This window comes from Thunnus thynnus, chromosome 10, assembly GCF_963924715.1.
Source record: "Thunnus thynnus chromosome 10, fThuThy2.1, whole genome shotgun sequence".
Taxonomy (NCBI): Eukaryota; Metazoa; Chordata; class Actinopteri; order Scombriformes; family Scombridae; genus Thunnus; species Thunnus thynnus.
Genome location: NC_089526.1, coordinates 27,393,708 through 27,417,642, shown reverse-complemented (window position 1 = coordinate 27,417,642; position 23,935 = coordinate 27,393,708). Strand labels below are relative to the sequence as shown.

The following is a 23,935-nucleotide window of genomic DNA, read 5'->3' as shown; positions in this document are numbered from 1 at the left end:
GTAAGCACCAGAGGAACTAACAAGAACAGGTCACAGAGTGCAGCTAATATGCGTGCATTCTCACAGAGAGAAGACTTACCACTGAGCAAGAAACCAAAATAACAAAGACTGATGTATTTTACACACTTGAATAAAGCCAATAAACTATTCAACAAACAAACAGTTCCCTGATTGTCTTTGTTAGAGCTCAAGTGAAGTAGAGCTCAAGAAACGTGTTTGGAAACTTTCTGATTGATTCAGACTGCCTGTGAGTGCAGATGGATATCTTCACGTGTTGAGTTTCTAACCTCAAGCCAAATGCATGACAGGACTGCAAGTGTTCACAGCCAAATCTGAGCTGTGAGCTGATGAAGCTGTCAAAACTAAAATTAATTAAGGTAGTTTTTAGAGCTTTCTCACCACATGCATTAACTAAGCGGAGAGAACTGACAAATAAGAGGCAGAGCCATTAAGAAATATTAGTGTCAGATACTGGAGATCTTTTACAGAACTATGGCCTTATCTAATTGCAGATATGGAAGTGGTGCATTTGGATGGTGATTGCTGTATGATCTGTTGACTTAGTTGTTATCAGCGTTGAGGAGTGTCCCATGTCAATATGAGGCTGACCCAGTTTCAGAACTCTGAAAAATACTGGTGAAATTGGCCTAAATAGATCATGCCTCCATGTACTTAATAAATGGCTTTTTCTAAAATGTCTTTGAAACTCCCATATTTCCCAAAAAAAGACGAAAAGTCCTCAAAACTAAAAGACAAAGTACCTTGTTCACAACAACCAATTTAAGCATTTTCTGATCCTCCACCACTTTGGTTAAGGTTTGGCCAGATGTATGCAAAAAATGACTTCATTGAGGTCAAGAAAAGATCAGGGTTTAAAAATACTATTTGGTAACAACTAGGTTTAAATAATAGTTTGACATTTTTGGAGGAGCACTTGCTTGCTTTCTTGCCAGGAGACAGATGAGAAGATTGCTATCTGTCTATGTTCTACACTGAGCAGGAGTTAGAAGAAGATTAGCCAAGTAAAGTACAAAGACTGAAAGCAAATAGAAACAGCTGGTCTGGCTGTTTTTTAATTTCTGTTTGTGTTTGTATTAAATTTAGAAAAAGATCAAATAAATTGGTGAGCTACAGAGGTGCTGCTAAGCAATTTTTTTTTACCTTGACACAGAGCCAGGTTAGCCATTTCCCCCTACTTTCAGTCTTTATGATAAGCTAAGCAAATCACCTCCTGGCTCCAGCTAAATTCTTAGTATTCAGACACATTGATCTTCTCATTTAACTCTCGGGAAGAAAGCTAACAAGTGCATTTCACCCCCCAAAAAAACAAGTTGTTACCAAATAGTGTTTTTAAACCCAAAGCATCACCTTCACCTTTGTTTTACTATAATTTACAGCTACATAAATTGACATGATATACATGTTTAGTCAATCTAATTTGTGAAGTCTCCTTCATTCTCTGTTTGGCTCCCATAGTAATCCTTGGTAACAGAACTAAACAAAGTTGCATCTGAAACTGGGGCTTGAAGTTGCCACACCTGGAAAAACAGGCATTTCAGTAAATCAGATGGGCAGTTAGGCTCAATGACCACAAACTGTCAAGCTTCATCATCTTCACTAATCCACACAGTCCAAACAGCTCCATCGTGCCATTACTGAAATTACATGGTGGCAGCAGTTTGCATCTGATTGGGCTGTTGTTGCATTTTTCATAATATTTGCATCAAGCTGTTATAGTGTTTTACACCCCATTCAAAGGAGAAAATGAACACCAGAGATTGTAGATGACAACGTGCCAATAAGGTTGGACTGTGACTGGGGGAATTTCTTGTTTGAAGTTTCCATTCAATCCAGGGGGAAACAAAGCTGGATTTAACAAATTACTGAAGCACTTTTCCATGCATGATGGTAGTGGTGTTTGTATGTGTACAACTCAGATGTAGCAGATGTAGCACTGGATTTGCCATTCTAAATGTTATCAATCTTTAACTCAATCTTTTATCTTTCATGCACATTATTCCTTTTATAAAAATGGTGAGCTGTGAGTGTGAGGGAATCGCTTTTTAACAAATGGTGAGCTACAGCCGGCAGCAAGTGTCTTACTGCACCTGATGTCACTTTTGTTATTCATGGAAATTTTCAATTCTTGTGTTTCCTTCAATTTTCTATAGTGATAATGGTTAGTCCCAGCTGAACACAGGAATGGGATTTTGATACTGTTGTGACAGAAAAGCAGTCTGTCCAAAGTTATGATAAATTTGGTCTTCAAACTTAGATCTTCAATTACCCCTACTACTACTACTACTGCTGCTACTACTACTACTACTGATAATGACGTTGCAATACCCACCTCTAACCACAAATCTGTCCACACATGACCAAGATCCGACCTCCGACAGTGTGTGTGACTCTCCATACCCCTCACACATACCTATGCATTAAATACATACACTGTATTACATCACACACACCCATCTGGATGTTATAAGTCACACAGGAATGAGGCCAGGGCAGGTCAGTGGCGTGAAATGACTGCTGAGCCTCTGGCAACCCTCCTACACTAGCTTTTAAAAAGCCACTCTAACATGTGCTTTGGCACCCAAGCAATACGTACACATTTCAGCCTTGACAGGGATAATAAAGAAATGATATAGCTTCAATTCAATTTGTAGTTTTTGTGGAGTTTTAGGGACCTCGCAGCAGTAATTGTGGGGAAAAGATAACATTGTTAAAACATACAGAGTGCATAAGAAGAAAGCAGTGGAAGTGGCCAACATTTGCAAACACAGGGTTATTCCATAAGGCATTGTATTTAACTCACCAACATCTTTCTGTGTTTTATAGCTCTACCACAGTTACTCGAGGCAGGGAAATGAAATCTACATCCATACTAGTTCAGGTTATGACTGTAGAGGACAGCTTTTGTATTTCTAATGTACAAATGATTGCATTTTGAGGTTATGATGAGTATCCAATCCATCAAATTTCTTCCTCTAATTTATTCTTCTTCTTATAATGCACAATAAAATTCAGGCCATTAGAGACAATCTAACTTTGTTGCCAACTTGTGTGCCATATGCTGAATGAATTTTCTGCTATGTGCTCCTAAAACACCTTCAGGTTTGCTTTAAAACTCCAAACCAGGTTGAGTGTGATTTACAGAGTATCAGATAAGCTTCACTGGAAGATCAGTCCCATTTTCCAGAGTGGGCTGGTGAAATATTACTACCGTGTTCCAAAAGTTGACCAGTGGAGACCATGTGGAGATAGCAGCCAAACAACTGTGCTCTGTAATTTGGTCTCTAGCAGTGATGGAGAGTTTTGTATTCATGCATCATTCAGCAGCTCTTGTTCACTCTGTCTTAAAGTCCAAAAAAGGGGGGGAGGGGGAAATATTAGAAATGTTCCTTTTTGTGTCATCCTCTGGAGGGGCAGCAGCCTAGAGACAAAGTAAACAAACTTTATAGGTGGGTATATGCTTGAAACAAACTAGCAAAACCAATCGGCCACACTCACCGAAAAACCTGCTGTCATAGAGAGGAAGGAGACATGATAATTGTTTAAATATGGAAATAACGGTGCACACTGTCAGACAGTCTTTCCTGGAAGACATTCATGGTGTTGCACTCATTTGTACACACAAAAAATGACACAAGTGGCCAACACCTGCGCAGTGGGCATCAACGTCAATTTGTCGGTTTCTACAAGTTACAGAAATTGCCAGACACAACCTCCCAGTTTCAAAGTTGTAAAGGTTTGGGTGGGGTTCACATGCTGTTCAACCTTCCAACAAGTACTTCACTTTGAGCATGTAAACTGATAAAAGTTACATTAGCTGCTAAGTTTTGGCTATCTAGCCTATAGACTGATGTTAGCAGTGCAGTTTTCTCAGGTGAATGTTAGTTTGGTGGCTCGTTCAACAAGCTAAAGTGCAGGATAGCACATGTGTCCTTGCTGGTTCATCAGATAAGAAGGACACATTAGAAGGCATTAGAAGTCTGTGGCTCTTGTGTTGTGTAGCAGGCTGCTGTCTGGCTTTTAGTTTGATTGCCTGCCTATGATAGAACGGTGACGTTACTGCTTTATGCATGTATGATTTAAAATGACACAACCAAAAGGCTTTATGAAAACAAGTTCTCCATCTACGTATACGGAAAACAGCCTGTCAAGAGAGTAATGCAGAGATAGGGGGCGCCATCATGCAGGAGAGCACAGGACATGAGATTTGCAGAACAGATATTTATGCTGGAGCAGACACAAAACATGCAGTTTAATGTAAGCCTGACTTTGGAGCAATCACACATGCTCAGAAAAACAGAGACAACTAAATTATGATAATGCATATTACGCAGTTTCAATAAAACTCTCTGCCTGTCTGGCATTCATAGGGTTTATGTAATGTTTTTAATAGCAGACACTCAATTCATCTCATTTAAAATCTCAACCTGAGTGACAGCAGGTCAGTTGATGAAGCTGTGACGTGACACCCACTGTTTTCATGGAACCTGTCTGCATCAGACCAACGGAGTCTGACTGAGGCCAAACATCTCTGAGATGAGGAGACAGAGACACAGAAGCTGCCAGATGGGCAGGAAGCCGTTTTTAGACTGAAAGCCATTAGACCAACCAAAACCTAAATTAATATGTTTGCAATGATTTCATGGTTGTTCCTTAGAGACACAATGAAACAAACTGGATTTTCTCCCAGAGAGCCAAATCCAACCACCTTGCTCTGCAGGCATGCTACACCACTCTAAATCATGGAAAGTTATGGCAGTTTGAATTAGCAGTGGCACTGTGGGTCACAGGCAATTCAGCCAGGTAGTTTTAGTCAAGAAGACAGTTATTCAAAACATATATTTAGTTTGATTACTTTCCATGTTTACACAGTAAACCGTAACACTGCTGTGGATTTAAGTTGGGAATCAACTAATACACTCATTTATTATACTAAGGGATACAGCAGGAAAGGTCTACTGTGCCCTAAAGTTTCTTTGCTTTAACTGGCTCTACAACTTAGACCTCGGACATGAGCTCCATATTGTTATACAAGGTCCTCAAAGTCCAGGGTGGAATTAATCCCAAATGTTTGCCACGTTTCTCATGAGGTCAGTGTAATTCCACTCCGTCTCTCTCCTCCCAACTCCTCCAAGGCTTCTCCTATTCAACAAAGGCAAATTCTGAGCTTCTCTCATGGTCTACCAAAGACTAAAAATGTGGTAAACAAATACATCAGTGAAAGTCATGCAATCAGTCACAATGAGGGAACAAACTCTCTCTGGTCTAAAGTTATATGGATGGTTGTTTCTTATTCATGGTTGTAGTCAGGTCATCACAGTTCACCAATTATCTGTAGATTAATGATCTAGAAGGCGAGAATGCTCATCTATCCAAGTGAAAGTTTCTCTCACACTTGCAGTGTAACACTGTGTGTGGGCCTGAGTGGTGTGAGGTCAACGCTCAAAAGCCCTTAATCTGCAAGGTTGGAACGCTTCATCATCCAGCACGTGCCACTTCAGAGGTGGCCAAGGGCGGCTTCAACTGATGCCTTTCATTCAGCCTTTACAACCTCCAGCAGCTTATCCTGTGTTTTAATCAAACACCAGCCTCTCAAAGTACAGCTGTATTCAGGATATATTACAATACATCTTTTATTTAGTTGATAATGAACCAAACACAGCTTTACTTCTGTGTGGTTTCACACAGATATATTATGGTTTTCTACATACATGGTAAATACTAATATGATACAGCATGATACTAGGGTGCTAATGATACCAATATGGTCATTTTGTGATATGAATCAAGAAAAATTTGTCTTGCAGAGCCAGTGTACAATTAGGCTTTACTTTTTGTGGTCTGGCAAGGCTCAATAAGCTCAATTTGCTTGGATAAGGGGTATAATCAATGTACACAATTACGTGTTGACTTTACGTGTACTAAACATCAACACAAAACGTTCCAGCACATAAGTGGACAAACATTCCACTTAAAACACTCTTTAAAAAAGTATGACGACTCCTCTGGGAAGGCTGTAAATTTCACTCAATCTGTCCATTGATCTCAATTTTTGTGGAAATCTGAGTTGAGGCAGTTGCTAAATCAGTTGCCTGGCAGTGCTCTGGGACTTGGAAAAGTGGAGATGTCACTTCAGTTCAAATGAAACATACAAAAATGCACAGAAAAATTACAAAAAGGCACACAGTCTGTAACTACCACTAAGGTCACTGAGGTCATATCCTCTGTATTTTGGGAGACGTGGAAGGTTTGGCAACTGGTACTATGTGTAACTTTTAGTGAAAATCTGCCAGAATAATTATCAGTGATTACATCAACTTTTATTTTGAAATTTAGGCCTTGTCTCAAGTATGTCTTATCTCTTGATGTATTCCATGGTTGGTTTTTTTTTGTTGTTGTTGTTTTGGTTTGGTTGCAAGAAATTGGTCACACATGCCATATTTTAAAAAAATAAAATAACATTAACAGCATAAAACAGACAAGTAAGTACAAAATGTAGCTGCAGCCCATTTATAACATGAAATTTGCATCTTAGGCATTAAATCCAGAGGTGGAAAGTAACTGAGTACATTTACTCAAGTACTGTACTTAAGTACAAATTTGAGGTACTTGTACTTTACTTGAATATTTCCATGTTATGCTATTTTATACTTCCACTCCACATTTCAGGGGGAAATACTTTACTTTCTAATCCACTACATTTATCTTACAGCTTTAGTTCTTTTTCAGATGAAGATTTGACACAATGGATAATATAACAAGCTTTTAAAATACAACACATTGTTAAAGATGAAGTGGTTTCCCCCCTTATGGCTTTCGACATCTTACAAAAAGTCGGGGTCACATTTCAGATGTCTATGAGTTGTTAACAGCTCCATAAACCAGTGATTTTTTCCCTCAAAACTTCTCACATGGTTTCATTTTAATGAATGTTCATATGATGCAATATTTCACCAAAAATCAAAGATTAGAGAAGAAGTCCAGAAACTGAAAACAGATTTGTGTATCAGAATCTTGTTTTTTCTTCTTTCCTCTCCCATTAATCATCTCACATTTATCTGGTGACCCTTTGGAGGGGCCCGATCCCTAGGTTGGGAACCACTGGAGTAAACAAGCTAACTGTATATAAATTAGTTCAAACTAGCTCCACCTCCAGCAACTACAACAGTAACATTCTGCTTACACACTGATGTTTCAGTATTAATAATCTAATTATGTCATATATAATAACATATCAGTCAGAGGGACCAAACTACTACTTTTACTGCAATGCTTTAACTACGTCAAGCTCATAATACTTATGTACTTTCACTTAAGTAGGATTTTTCTTGCAGGACTTTTACTTGTACTCACGTATAAGTATTGCGTAAGTTTTACAAATACTTACGTAATGTAGTGTTTTTAAATTTCTGTATTGGTACTTTTGATTCTGAATATGTCTTCCACCACTGGTAAAATGCACAGCTTTTATACAGTAGAGATGGAAGAAGAAAAAGACAGCATCTGGTCTTTACCCTCCCTCTCAAGGGAGTTTAAGAATGCCTACCTCTTACTTTGCAGCTCCTGACAGACAGCTGTAGTAGCACAGAGTTACTGACCCTTGACCTTCAACCAGGAATCCACTCATGGGCTACCAATGATCATCTATCTCCATCAGCAAGATGAATTGGTTTATGTCACTTACCTCAAGAGCCCCTTGAACAGCAGGACTTACTTTAAAAGGGCTTATTACTAGTTTATTTAGACACTCTGCAGCAATGCACCACAGAGGGCACGGTGACACTGGAAATGACTGAGGTAAACCTTAATTACTTTCATGCAACACTTGGGATCATTTTTCTGCAACAAAACATTATCATTTATCACAAATAAGTACTTTTAGCTGTCAAGCAAAGCACACAACACACATTTATGGTGAAAACAGAAACAAACTTTGTGTGATGAAGACAGACCAACTTTCTCTGCCAAACACTGCATCCGCTCATGAGCTTACAAACCAATAAAATTAAGCATGTCCGCTAATCTTTTGATGATGTGAATGTGTCCCTTTCTCCAGCTCTCCTTCCTGCCTCTGCCCCATCTAAAGATCAGTGAATCAGCCGTGTTTTGACACTTAATGGCGCTTGACCTTTGGCATCTGGTACAGAGCCCGGTGTCGGAGTGTTTAGTCTCCATGAGGCAGATTAACTGGTAAAGTCAGACAAGACAAGGAGAGGCTGCTGCTTCCACACAGAAAGCCTTTATACCTGAGAGCCAGTGATTAGAGACCTAATCTGCTGCTATGGTGGTCCGGCTAGAAGACACGCATGCACACACACACGCACAGTGGCATCAGTAACTCATTATGAGGATTTCTAGAGAATGCTGGTGAGTAATAAGCCCTATCCATAGATTTAAATGGAAACAGAACAATACTTTACACCCACCCAGCAAAGATAAGAGACACAAGCTGATCCTTCAAGATCATATGAAACTCAGAGTCTACAGCCACACTGGCAGCTCATGTGTGTCATGGTCCGTGGCGTTTCCCTTTTCATAGGCTTGGTTAGCAGAGAGAAAAAAGCCTGGCTGAAAACTTAAATAGATCACAGATATTGTAGAAGACCCCCTGATGCACATTTCCTAGAGGCCCAACTCCCAATCCAGGGGCTCTGGCAGCAGGTCCTGGCCCACTGTGCTGTGAGACTCAGGGAGTGTATAAAATGACTCCTCCAGCCAACTCAGTGTGAGAGGAAGGGAAGCATGCTAAGAATATTTTCCACATAGTTCTGCGGGGATGGGGAAATGGGGAGCTGTTGGGTAACAAAGTTATGTGCATGAGAGAACTTAGGTTTCCAAGTATTTTAAATATACCCAAGGTAAGCATTTATAATAAAACTGCTGGGACACAATTAGGAAAACAGGGGTTTTACAGCTAATCAGAAACACCAGTGGTGGTAATACAAATGAAGCCATCGTTGAATGAAGTGTTTGGACAATTCTGGCACTGCTGAAGAGTGGGTGCACGACAGGGGGAAATACTCAGCAGAACTTTATAGTTGCTCTTTATGTCATTATGAAACCGGGACAAACACATCTTTCTGATATAGGCTGATATCACTCCAACAAAATTACCAAATTCTTTCATCGTAAAAATGCCAAACAGCTAAATGCTTGGTGGTTAACTACGCTAACTAACCTCTGTTGGTTGGCGTGTGGATTAGTGGATTATACGTATCCTTTTAGATTCTTAAAGGAGTCAGTGAACATAGCTAAAAGCAGTAAGTGAGCTTAAGAGCCTGTGAAGGGCAGTTGACCAGGGTGGTCTTCCTCCTATCTGGTCTTATTAGAGTAAAAACAAACTGAACACTTGTAACCACCTGAGTAAGGTTAAATGCAGGGAGGCAGGGCCAAGCAAAACAGAGTGTGGCCTTGAAGGCAGCACTGAAAATGAAGGCTCTATCAATTCAATATCTACTACTTACTGCTTAGGGAGTGTTGCTGTCAGATAATGAGAGATTGGACCTGATGAACTTATTTGAGGGAAAACAGATACCAGCAGAGAGATGTGTGTGTGTGTGAGAGAGAGAAAGAGATAGATAGAGAGAGAGAGAGTGTGTGTGGAAGTGTGTTTACAGAAGACAAGGAAAGGAAACCAATGAACCTCTGTCTGCTAGGATCTGAGCCAGATCCACTCAAGGTGAACCCTGAACTGATTTCAACAGCTTACAGCGGTTTGCCTGCAGCTGAGCTGTCTAACACAACTCCAGCTAAAAAGGGCTACCGCAACCTCTAAAATTGGTTCAGATCTCATAGCATCAAAGACCAATTCCAACTTAACATACACATGCTTTAAGAGTCCTTGAGCTTGTGGTTTTGTTGCAATGCATCAAAATCTTTTGACAACTTGCTGCTGGCTTTACTAGATCTGCTTGAAGAGCCGTACTGTACAGTCCACTTGTTTCTGTGGAACCAAGACCAGAGTTTTTTTCACAGATACTAAACTGGTTAGAAAATTATTATCTTCTGTCTATCTATTGCTCAGTTGGGTGCAAAATGTTTTATTGTTGGTACAGAAGAGTAAAATAGGACTTTTAACTACTTCTATGAATTAGTCTTTGAAGCATATACAGTAATATTACAGTAGTTACTTTTGGTATTAGTTTCTATAACTTTACATTTGTTCTTAGGACAATATTGTTATATTGTTGGTTTTTTTAACAATGGTCACCTGTTAATTTATAATTCATCATGCTGTTATCAGTGTTTGTGTTCTCTCTCTATAGGGTCTGTTCAGGTGGATCTAGTTATCCTTTAGTCTATTTGGATTGTCCCTCTCTTTTTTGAAGATTTATTTATGCATAACAGGTTTGGGTAAGTCCTCCACTGGCCTGTTTTGAATCTGGTCCACTATTTTGAACTGTTAAAAATTCCATTGTTCAATATGTTCTTGGTGCTTTTTAGTGTACTCTGGGTGAGAAAAACTGTGGAATACTGGGGCCACAGAAGTATAAGAAAATATTGGCTGATACAAAGTGCAGTAACAAAAAAGAAAAACAACCAATACCATAAAACACGTAATAAATAAGTAGCGGAAGACCGGCTGGGTGGAAACAGAGAGGGAAAACAGAATCAGCAGCTCCCTTTAGGCCTGCTGCCTGTTCACAGCAGTGTGAAATGAGCCAAACCAATTTTTTTGTAGTATTTGATAGTTCAAGAGGGCAAAATTGTAGGTGTGTGTGTCTCTCACCTTGGTCTTCTAAATATCAGGCCATACTGCTGGCAGGCGAGGCCCACAGTGGGGGTGTAAATGATGGGCATAAACCTCTCGATGTTGGACATTAGTACCCGATAGAACAGCTTCTCGTTGCGGTCCTGGAGCCCCATCAGAAAGACATATCTGGGAATGACAGGGAGGAGCAGGGAGGAAAACACTGTATGTTAATCTTTAACATCTTGAGGATTCATACCTGCTGAACCACAGAGGCGTTTATTAAAGTCAGATGTTAAATTCTGTGTTTGTGAGCGAGATGTACCAGGCAAGATCAGAGGAACTGTAAGGAAACACTTGAGGGAGAATATGTCAGAGAACAGAGAGAGGAATGGTGGGTAAAGGTAAAGAAATCCCCTAAAAGGGTTGCAAAAAAGTGTGGAAGAAGGAAAACAGAAGAAAATAACTCTGCTCTGAGTGTACAATAACTACGATTTTTTTTTCCTATTTTCCAAATGATTGGAAAAATTCACAGACTAAAATTCAGCCTCTCAGATAGCCAACAAACTATTTGTTCTGATTGTAGATTGATCAGGAACTGAAGGTTTGCTATGACCCAAATTAAGCAGAGTATGCCAGAAAGGCAGAGACTTCTCCTAATCAGAGAAGTTTCCATAAAGCCAAGAGCACAAGGTGCCTCTTGATGAGGGGATGAAAAGCATGCATGCCCTCTCTGCTATAGGTGAGGCCACAGCAGCTGCACAATACATGGTGGTGACAGCAGCTCTTATAGAGAAATGTTTTCATATTGGTGAACCAAATTAGCTTCTGCCACATGCAATATATCACATGAGGGGTCTCTGTATGCCTTACTGTAAGGAGGTGAAACTAATTTTACCACAGATTATACACTCAAGTATTACTTCTTACTTCAAGGTCCACTGACTAACTTTTCTGGAGCGTTTACCCACATTGTCATGGAAATGAAAACTGAGCTATCCCAAGACAACTGGGCAAACTCCATCCACTGAAGAAGTCTTTGATGCGATTAAAAGCTAATAAGTGGACCTTGAGTTAAGTTGTTGAATTTTTGCTTACTTTGTGAAACACTACATTATTAAAGTCCCCTTCATTCAGAAAATGTGTTTTTCTTCTTGTCCCTTCAGTTGGATGTTTGCTCTTCACCATGCTGAATGATGTATGTGCAGAGTTTGACACTAGAAGGCTGTTTTCAAATTCATCTGCTGAAGAGGGAAAGTTTCTCTGAGCTCAGTTAAATCTGAGTTTAAGGTGTGTACATGCAAGCATCATTTGTGACATCACAACTAATTTGGAAGCCAATTGTGGTCCAGTATGCAACTTAATTCATGTGATTTAGACACTTGAGGCCTCCAGCGCACATACAATGAGAATGGACTTTACAGTGAAGTAGGAGACATCTTGCGTCCAGCAGTTAAACTTCTGAAATTAAATACATTTGCATATTCATAGATTGTGGATTGTGGAGGAGTAGATGTAATTTTAAAGAAATTCTAACCAGGTAAATGTTTTTTTTTTTATGGGAAAACCATATCAGATACAAATTATTCTTTAAAACAGAGTCTTTTTACATCTTACAACATGGCTAGAGGGGATCTTTAAGTTTTACCAAGTTCCCTGCCTCCTGGGTACCTCCCTCTGGAGGTCATCCAGGCCAACTGAGAGGAGAATCCAAGGTAGACCAAGAACTAGCTGGAGGAATTACTGTATTCATCCAATCTGACCTGGGAACATTTTGGGATCACCCAGGTAGACCTGAAGGACATGGCTGAAGAGAGATACTATCTGGGATATCTGGCCTGTTGCCAGGACAACCAGGCAGAAAATGGAGAGATGGTTTCACAGAGAATGTGAGAGTTTCACTGTCATTCCTATGAAACATGAAAAAATAGCCATGTAGGATACACTAAAGTCGCCTTTTATGATGCAGTACAGTTCCTTAAACAAACTTGAGAATGAAAACATAAAAAAAGATATTACAGAGAAAAGGGTTGAACTGTGTTGACAACTGGCTTGAGTTCAATGCTAGATTTTTTTTTTGCAAGATTTTTTCTCTCAGATCAACTTGGTTGCAACACTGATTCACTTGTCACTGTCAATCATTGTTCTGACTCATCAAACAAAACTATTTTTAAGTCCTGACATATTACCGCAGTGTGATGCTGTTTGATTTTGAGCTGGCAAACATTTAAGATTCCCTCTCCCTTCTTAGCCTTAAAAGGCGTGAACACTCACCACACCTAGGAAACAGGATTATTTAGAGTACACACTGCTTGTAAAGCTGTAAATTTGCTGTGTTACTGAGTGCAATGTTTCCTTTATAGTCAGCCTACTGTGGCAGCCAGGACATAATCTATCCCTATCATATTCTATTTTAGCCTGAGTGATCAACCAACTGTGCTCTGTCAGGCTCATTTTAAGTTTGTTACTGTTTTCTAACAACCTCATTGAAAACGAGGTTTGCCTGTCGCTGTACCATTTTACATACTGCAGTATTTTAGTTGGCTAGGCCTCGGAACATCCATTTCCTCTGTTGACGACACAGTCACAGTAGGTACTTGAGTCACTCCATCATCTCAGATCATAAACCATAATGAACTTGTAGTGCTGTTCTGCTTGCTATAATTTGTCACAATAATTCAAAAACCACAACAAAATTCCTTTAACAGCGAAAAAAGTCTGAGTCTAGATAGCTGATGAAAATAAAATGGGAAGCAGGGAAAGCTTTGAGTTATGCTCATAAAAAAGAAATGACAGCGCCCAGCAGTAAATACCAAAGAAGGGTTTGAGAGTTGGGGAGCAGACTGTATGTAAACACATTGGACTTGAGCAATGGCAGGCAAATAGCGGCCCTTAATCCACAAGAGCAAAGCCCAAAGTTGGAACTCACTTAGGGCCCAGAGACAAATTATCAGTGACACTGATAGGGCATGGGAATGACACTGACAAGCTCATAATGACAGTCTTGAGATGTTGACGCTGTGGTGTTGCTATGCTGGAAAATTAAGTGGCTATAAAGAGGCTATCCAGTTCCTGTTGACTCTAAATTTTGTCTCCTGTCAAGCAATCCCTCATCTTTGACATTGGAAATGACAGCTGATGGAACGGCTGTCTGAGAGATGGCGACTAGAATAAGAGGCTCTTTCGCAGACAGATAATATTCAGCACCGGACTCATAATTCAAAACAGTGAACCAGGCTATGACTTCAGTCTGAGGCCCAATACAGCCATGTGGTGCCTCGTTGATCAAACAGCCCAGAATGAAATGTTAGCATGTGGCACATTCATTTCATAATGCTAACAGCTACAACTCATAAGTGCCTAATGAAGCGTGCAAAACTGAGCTGAAGTTTTCATTTGGTCACTGTGGAGGTTATAAAAACACTCATGAAGGAGAACAGGGAGGAGATGGAGAAATTGGAGGGGGAACAGAGGAGAGGAATAGAGATTTGTTCAGTAAAATATATGGTGTTAGGAGACGGATGTAGATCTCTGAGGGCTGATCGCTAATCTGTCTCTCGTGCTTTGAAGGCTTCCAGATGTAAGATCTCTCAGTGTGCACGGAGGCAGGGGAATCCTCTACGGGTTCATGCTGAAATTCAACTCTGCAAAGACTGCTGTTCTGACAGAAGATAAGAAGGTAGTACATCATGGTAGTTGCACCGTGAAGAGGTTTTTGCCTGTGTTTTATGCGTCAGCCCCACCTGTCCAGGTCGTCCCTCTTCATGTCGTAGTTCTTGAGCACTCGGAGCAGCTGGATGTCCTGGCTGATGAAGCAGGGAGGAAGCAAGCCGTGGATCCCCAGCTGGTGACGCTCCTCAAGGGAGAATGCCATGCCCTGCAAACAAACACAAAACACCCTTGATATCCTTCACCATCCTAATATGTACAGGGATACCCACAGTGGGCAAACACCATGACTTGCTCAATCAACTATTGATGGTTTCAGTGTTTGCTAGTCTTGCTGGGTCAGTTGTGTTTTGAATGCCAACTGTGTTTTCCAGCTGATTTTGTGTCTGAGCTAGTGAGCCTCAATACAATTCACTGACCTCTAGTCAACGGTCTCCCCCATGACTGACAGGGTGATATACAACACAGGACTGTGGAGCATTTTAATATAATCTTTGTACAGTGGTCACACAATCTGAGGCTAATTTGAAATGACAGGATGAAGTGACTTGGGATCAGTCATTGCAATTGTTGATATCCTTTGAAGGTGCAAAAGATTCTAAGCAAGATCAATTACACAAGTTTTGCTATTTACTTTCTATTTACTATTTCTTGTTTGTCATTTTATGTGGGGGTTTTTTTGGTTGTTTTTTTTGGACATTTTGGGGTTTTAGTGAAATATCTCAACCACTATTTGATTGAATGCAATAAATGTTGGTATAGATATCCACGGTGCCCACAAGATGAACTGACTATTCCTCTAGTTTCACTGGATCCTAATGACTTTGATGATACCTTGACTTTTCCTCTAGTGCCACCACCAGGTTTACATTTACAGTTTTGAGTGAAATATCTCAACAATACTTGGATGGATTGCCATGACGTTTAGTACAGATATCCATTGTGCCCAGAGGATGAATCCTAATCACTTCAGTGTTCCCCTGACTTTTCATCTAGCATTATCATCTGGTCCAAATTTTAATCTGGCCAATACTTTCGTTTATGTCCAAATATCTGCAAAACTTTTGACATTCCCACCAGCCACAGTTACACTTTGTGTTTAGTGCTAATTAGCAGATGTTAGCATATGAACATGCTAAAATAAAATGGTGACCATGGTGAACATAACTGCTACCTAACATCAGCACGTTAGCATTTCCATTGTGAACATGTTAGCTTTTAGCTCAAAACACTGATAAGTACAACCTCACAGAGCTGCTAGCATGACTGTAGACTCTTAGCTCTGTTAAAACTTGTTTTATGTTTTCTGATAAGTTATTACTTTTGGTAACAAGATATTTAATTTCCTTGTGGTAAAGCAGTCCTAATAATGCTCATTCTTGTTGCTCTCTTGGTATTTAACACCCCTCGCTCAGCTATGTTCTGAAAACTCTGTCTGAACTTTGAACAAATGAATATTGAGGAAAATATCCACCAATCCTTTCTACTCAAACATTCCTGACTGATGAGAGAAGCAGCGTGTCAAAAATGTCCTCTGTTCTGCCGGGGTGTTTGCTCTCAGAGGGGCTCCCTCTCGGCTAATCTGTGTTCAGAGAGGCCGCTGTTAGCTCGTATTCTGGCGTGATGTCCGCTTCCACCAATGCACATCCTCAAAGACACACACGCAACAAGGCCCAGACTAATAACCTGCTTCACTTCACTTTACTTTGGCTTTTATCTTGGTCACCCCTGACCACCAAAAGGGAATATTGAAAAACATGCACATGTTTAGTGTCAAGGTTGTAACCCTGAAGAGTCTGAACTTCGACCTATGCGGTTACTCCATAGAGAAGACAATGTCTCCACTGGGGAGAGGTGATGTGAGTTGATATGACACAAGAAAGTGGTGACAGTGTGAGATTGAGGTATTTCAGCTATAGCTCCTCTGCTTTAAAAGGGGGAGATTGATCCCAAAAGCACCCAGCACTAGCATTGTCCATATCTGAAACGGGCACAGCATCCCCTTCTATTCTCTGCAAGTGAGGCATGATATGGTGGGCATTTTCATCCTCTCTCTCTCCATAAAAGACCAGCGACCCGGTGAAACCTCATCCTCAACATGCCAGCTACTGTTGCTGACTGGCGAGACAGAAGTAAAGCCACGCTGTGAACGTCTCTGTTTTGGACCGAATCCAGGGATGCTTGGTCCGGGCCACCACAATTTACAGCCTTTCCAAGCCACTGGCACTTTTGAGTGTATCGGGTTGTGTTAAAACCGTTCTGAGGTTGTAAAAAATGTGCTCAATCACACACGGCGCAATACTAGAGGGAAGTAGAAAAGCATACGACACAGATTAAAGCGTTTGGAATTTAAGTTTGGTGGTCTTGACGTCAGACAAACCATCAGCGCTGACCACAGACACACTTCCAAATCTTATAAGAGTTACATAATGTTAAATAAAAAAAAACATACGGCCTCCAAACTGGTGATTTTAGATTAAATCTCAATGAATCCTGATGGTAATAAGGCTAGTAAGAAGGGAATGAGGGGATGGAAACAAGCCAAAACATGCCATTTCCTGTTTGGCACAACATCTTAAAGAAATGAGTTTGTGTTTGTTTACTGTCCTCAAGCTATTAGCAGGAGGTACTGGATGGCCTTGCATAAGTTAACACAAAACCACATGTCATTAAACCACACAAACAATGTCATTTTTTGGTTGACAGTACTAAATTATCTGGGAATGATTGCACCAAGAGCATTGGTTATTTCAGACACTGAAGTACGAGTCCCGATCCGTCCGCCGTTCACTGAGGCTCAACGCACTCTGTACTTAACGGACCTCAAATAGACAGAAGCAGCTCTGAATTACAACCTTCCCCAATTATCACAAAAAATTTTCTATTTTCCAGAGAACCAGCTGTTCACTTAAGACTGTGTGTTCGTTTGGCACAGCAGCTTGCCCACGATGCACCACCGCTCTGCTCTCTTGCAGCTGACCATGAGGGATAGATGGGAGAAAAGAGTCTTAAAATACACGAGGCAAACTGAGCTTAATATGAGGCTATAAAATAAGATTCAGTCCTCACACAGACTCACACTGCTCTTTCATTAGCTGAGATATACTCGGAGTAGCACTGAATACTGACATTCTCTCTGTCTAATTTTTTATGTGTGAGGAATGGCCGTCTCTGACACAACTTAAATTTGGACACTGATGCTAAGATGCTAAAAAAAAAAAAAAAACACAGACACATTCACCCACACAAATGGGCATGCATGAGTCCTTAATCAGCAGAAACTCAATTTATTCATGTTCACTTTCATTTCCTTTGAGAGAAACAGCCCTTATTATGCAGGACATGGACATGCTACTCTATAATTAGCACACATACACAATTTTGCCCACATTTTACTTTTCAAGTGTTTTTAACTGTTCTTAAACTTTTTAGAGTCATATTGACTCTGCAGAAAACTGGTCCCTGTGACTTATATATTTAAGACATTATTAGATGGTTAAAGCTGATGCAATAAAGCGGAGCTAGTTTGAACTACATTATATACAGTTTGGTAGTTTAGTCCTATGGTTCCCAACCCAGGGGTCAGGCCCCTCCAAAACGTCACAGTAAATCTAATGGGTCATGATATGATTGATAGGGTTGGAAAGAAGACATCTGTGATTCATTTGTGATTTTATTTATTTTTTACTTTTCTCTAATATTTGCTTTTTTTTTTTTTTTTCAAAGTTTAATGAAACCATCTGAGAAGTTAAGAGGAAAAATATCTCTTTGATGGAATTGCTAATAACTCATAGACATATAAAATGTGACAACAACTATACTTTTTTTTCCCTCACAAGCCAACCACTTTGTTAATATTGAGCAATGAATTTAATTTGTTGTTTTTTTTAATGTAAGATTCTAATATGAAAAAGAACCATTAACTACAGCTGTCAAAAATGTAGTGGAATAAAAAGTACTATATTTCCTCTGAAATGAAGTGGATTAATAGAGCAGTTGCATAAAATGAAGTACAAGTCCTTAATATTGTACTTCAGTTAAATGGTAAAAGGACAGCACTTATTTAGCGCTTTTCTACCTTAACAGACAAGGCACTGTGTCAGAAACGGCTCTGTATCAATCAATCAATAAATTTCCTTTATGTCAAACATGTGGTCTAAAAAAGAAAAATATAGAGTAAGATATAAGATAGAGAGAATAAAAACAGATGTGACATCCAGTCAGTGAGAACAAATAGACCCATGAACCCAGAGCGCACTATGCCTCATTAAGAATAATTACCCACACAACTCCATGGGCCCTCAAAGGCTGCCAGTGTCACATGTGAAACAGATACCATCCATGGAGTTGGGCCCAAAATGACCAATTAACATGCCCCACAAAGGAGCAGGCAGCTTGGCCGTCCAGTGGGGGAAACCCTGGCCTGCAGAGTGACTTTATGATTGAAGATACGGCTGGTTGGGTTGGGTCAAGGCCGGGCACTGGTGAGGAGGGAGAAAAGAGCAGGGGATGGGGGGTGCTTTCATGGCAAGAAAGGATTAGCAGTGCACGGTTCATAGACTTTGGCTGGGCAAGCGTGGGAACCTTTGACGCCAGTTTTGACGTCTCTGACTTTTGCCTTGGGTATTGGCTTTGCAACACCCTTGTTCTCAGCATGTAAATAGAGCTGCCAATCTCTTCAATCACAAGGTCGGTGTCTGTTGGACCCTCTGTTTGTCTTTCAGTCAACGTGTCTGTCAGTCAACCTTCTCAAGCATCAAGACAGGACATTCTCTCAACATCGGCCAGCGTAAATACACTGCAAGAACGGTAATCCAAGACTTTCATCTTACTATTGAAAAGTTAAGAGAGCTTCAAACCAAGAATATTTGAAGCGGTGCATTCAAACTCTGGCATGTTTCATCCTTTAGTTTGGTTTGTTTCACCAGTTACAAGCAATGCTATTTTTACTCGCACATAATAATTCCTAAACATTAAGAACTGTGAGTTTCACTTCTCTTGCTACTGAAATGTGGTTTGTTAGAAATGAAAGCATTTTGGTTCTTGCTCCCCAAGAACCAAAAGTCTCTAACCCACCACTCATACTGTATACATTTTTAACTCCTTGTTAATTCTGTCAACAGTCACTCATTGGCTTGTAACCCAAGTGTGGGAAGTGTGAACCCCAACAAGCCAAAAACACAACACTCAAAGAGTTTCCTTCTAGCTTTATCAATGCTTTTTAGCAATGAAAAATAAACTGCAAACCAACATTTTCCATGACTCTGCTTTTTGATATATCTTCTTCTACTAGTGTGGTAACAAACACCCACACATCCACAGCCAAAAGCTCAAAAAAGTGCACACACACACCCACACACTCATGTATACACACAAACCATCCCTATGTTTGTTTGTCTGAATACAGGTTTTCAAATGTTCGACTGCTGCTCCGCTTGCTCCCTCTCCCCTTGGGAGCCCTAAACTGGGCTGGGCAGGATAAACCCAAGAAAGCTTCCACATGTCTCTGACCACTTCTGAAGTGCCCGCACCCTCTGCCAACACATGTGACGCCCGCAGCTTCATGTTCCAGAAGCCGTGGTAACAACCAAAACCTGTAATCTACCCACTGGGCAGTGCCACCCCTTAACCTCGGACTGCTGCCATGCCCAACCCAAACATTCGGAGGAGAGGAAACAGCCAATTAGTTCACCAGATGGCTAAACAAGAAAGATGAAAGTACACGTCCTTTGAAACTGATAAAATGCCTTTCTGTGCTTCCCAGGGAGTTCAAAGGGTGAGTTTGTAGCAATTTTTCAGTGCAAAGGTTTAGAAACTTAAACATTCTGCTACCTCAACCTTTTAATTTCCATGTGCCACAACCACACATAGCTCTGTCTAACAGTGGCCCTGTAAGGAGGCTCCAGTGCAGCCACTCCCTTCATTACAGTTAGGCTACAGTTTCCCCCGATCTGGAAAGAGTTAAATTCCTTAATTCCACTGTTTGGTTAACTTCACCCAAAGGAGTAGGTTCCTTATCACAATATTCACACTGTTCTCAAACTTTTCTCACACATCTTTCTCCTTTGATGTGTTTTTTTCATATTTCACTTTCTGTGTGAAAAGTATTAAGTTTATCTGATGCAAATTCCTACAGCACCAAAAAAATCTATACGTTGACCGGTCATATAGGCTAACATTAAAGGAGCACTGCACCAATTTTACACATGTTCAGTTTACTATTCAGCCTGTGAAAACAGCTGTATTATGGGTCCTGATGCTCTTTCTAAAGTGAAATGATGATGTCATCAGGGTTATCTACAAATTATTACTGAACGCCTGAAAGCTCTAATATATCAGACTTTGCACTTAATAACACAGAAGAGAATGAAAACCAAACAAACCCAAATTTTTATATAGGTATATAATATAGATATGATATAGATATAAATGATATATATGATATAGATATATAAATGGTATATATAGTAGTAATATATTTTCAATGCAGTGTTTTTCACAAAACCAACTCCGCGATCATAAAAGTTGAGTTTTTGATAACCTGAACCTTCGCAAGTTGTAATCTTCGAAATCTTTCCTCTCTCTACCATCCATACCTTATGATGTGACCACAGCATAACAAAAGATGCTATCATGCTTGCACTATGGGAAATGTAGGATCAAACATTTTCAGAACGCGAGCCATACTAAAAAAAAAGTCACGACATCTCTGCCTATGCTGCTTCAATTTTGACCATTATTTTTAATATACGTATGTCGCTCGCAAGTCTCCCTACTTTGTGGCAGAGCAATAATAAATTGCTGGCATACCCCTATAGGACATAAAAATGCTGACTTTAGTCAAAAACTGTAGAAATTGCAAACGTAGCAATATACCTGACAAATCAAGGTACTTTGTCATAATGATGCTAAAAATCCTGTAAATGCAATATTGCCAATCTTGCTTGCTCATTGATTAGCAGAATTTCCTATGATGACCTAAAGCAACCGGAGATATTGAAGGGAACAGCTACGTCAGTATTAACACTATGACAAAATCTTTACAACGCTTCCAAGTGCTGAAATCAAAATAATTGTACAAAAACTCCAGTAGTAAGGTGTAGTTATCAGATTTGTCACCAGGTTGCATATACCTAGAGCTTGGTGAAAGTAAAATTGGGACTGAAAGGGAGAAGATTTGCCGCCATGGAAGAAATCCAGGAAGAATCGCAGGAGGCACTGGACACAATGACAAAAGATGGCTACAGGAAATGGTTCCAGGAGTGGGAGAAGCACTGGTAGTGTATCGCATACTTTGAAGGGGATTATAAAGGTACTACTGAAAGATTTATAATAATAGTTTTTTGTAACAGTTTGGGAAATGTTTGGGTTCCCCCCTTATATGTTACAGGCATAATTAATATGTAATGAATAAGGCAGGTTTCCAATCAGCTCCGTACAATTTCACCATTATGGAAAAGAACTTATACTGATTTTATTATTGAATTATCGTACATTGAGGAGTTTTCAGAATTATTGATTGTACATTGTACAAAAGGCTAAATTATCGTACAAACAGTAATTATTGTAAAACCTGACAACACTGAATCTCTACTAGTTGACAAGTGAAAAAAAATTGAATGAAAAAAACCCTACTTTCAATGCAATTCTGAGACTTTTGGTAGTATCTTAGGGAAACACAAGGTCATATAAGGCAGTTAAGCACAGTGGGAGTACATGAAATCATCTCTTTCCTTTAGCAGTTATTTTTCTGTCCTCTTTTAATATAAATATGGTTTGTGACTCACTACGAGACTAAATAACTGGTTTCAATGGACAGTTTTGTCAATGTGCTGACAAAGAAAAACTTGAACCAACATCTTAAACCCTCAAAAACCTTTCCACTTTCTGGGAAACTCTAAAATTATGTAATTCCACACAAAGCCATGATTGATTGAGCTTGTGAGATTCCCAGATAAAATGGGAGGAGGGGACCTTCCTACTCATAGTCATAGCCTCAAACACACAAATCCTACTCCCAAATAAAAATCTGTCAAAGTGTTGGATGTTCCCCTCACTCCACCCCTCTTCTTTTCTTGTGTGTTCTTCAATGGAAATGCCCTCTGCACCGGGAGAAACAGCCCCTATTGAGAGAGACCTGAGCTAACACGATAGGGAGGCCTTTCCCCATTGAGCCACTCTCAGCCACAGTCGCAGATCAGACACGGAGACAAAAGCCCACAGGCCTTCAACAGGGAGAGGGCTCAAATGTTTGGCACTGAGATATGGCCTGGCAGAGATGTGTGTGGCCACAGAGCACTTCTCTATTCAATGCTGTGTGGGAGAGGGAGTGCTTTCTTTTCATAAGAGGGGGAGCCGGAGCACTACAAGAGATGGCCTTCTTGTATGACTTGTTTATCAGTAAAACCACTTGCTGAAAGTGATGTATAGTGATAGCCATCTTAACCCCGCTTCCCCTCATTTATCTGCTTTGCATTCACATCACATTAGTGCCACCACAGCTTTTTTTTTTCTCAACGTTGAACCTAATAATTCAGGTTCACGTCTGCTCTATTTATGAGGCGTCTTAAATAAAAAAGTGTTCCAAAGTGTTTTATGACGTTAAAACAGAACAATGAAAAAAAGTAAATGGAAAAGCAGATTACAGTAAAAGTAGGTAAACCACATCAGGCATACTGACAAGCCATAAAAGGAATAAAGTGGTTGAAAAAGTGTTAATGCAGGTCTTTAATTAACATTTATTTTAAAGACAGGAAATTGTTCTATTCTTGGTGAGTTTGATCCACAGTCTAGAGGACAAAGATGGGACAAAGCCAAGTTTTAAGTCCTGGTGAAAGTACCAAGTCAAGTCTTAAACTTTGTGTTTGGAGTTGTAAACCTTTCTATGCACGCTTCACCAAAATGTTTTCTGTTATTAAACAGATAGTTAATGTTGTAAATTTACAGAAGTAATGAATGTTTTTTCCAAAAAAAAGTTATTTATTACTTTTAAATGAACTTAAGAGCATGATCAGTTTTGCCTCGGTGTGTTATCCCTGTGACACAGAGACAATCATTCCTGAGCTTAATATTTTGCTTTTCATTGTCTGATTTTTACTGACCGCAGCAAAATATTTATATCTGAATGTGATGATGTCTGTCTGCTGGTCTACACTGCCAAACACACCTCTCCTCTTACTGGCACAAGGTGATTGGCTGTTGTGGGATTGAATAAAAGTATATCCATTGAAAGGAAAATGAAGAGTTGGCTGAGACATGTGACTCAAATGCTAGAAGATCACCTTTAGTTTAGGCAAGATCTCAAATCCCTGACTCACACTGTGGATGTTCAAGAAATATCTCATGATTTAGGACCACAGAAAGCCACATTTTAAGAAATACACTTTCACATTTACTTTCTTGCCAAGATTTAGATGAGAGGGTCGATAGCTTATCTTAGCATAAAGACTGGAAGCTGGTGGCAACAACCTAGCCGTATCCAAAAGTAACAAAATCAGCCTACAAGAACCTCTAAAGCTCACTAATTAACACAATATATCTTGTTTACCTTTGGACAGA

The 23,935-nt window shown here is 39.9% G+C and overlaps 1 protein-coding gene across 1 annotated transcript in view; it reads right to left on the bottom strand.

Moving 5' to 3' along the window:
* The window catches only part of me1 (malic enzyme 1, NADP(+)-dependent, cytosolic), an 87,418-nt gene that overhangs the window by 42,824 nt on the left and 20,659 nt on the right, over positions 1–23,935 (bottom strand). Inside the window, exons 2-3 of the mRNA XM_067602327.1 lie at positions 14,452–14,585; positions 10,748–10,897 (exon numbers count right to left, since the gene is read on the bottom strand). Coding sequence (XP_067458428.1) covers positions 10,748–10,897; positions 14,452–14,585 — 284 coding nt within the window. The remainder of the gene's footprint in view (positions 1–10,747; positions 10,898–14,451; positions 14,586–23,935) is intronic.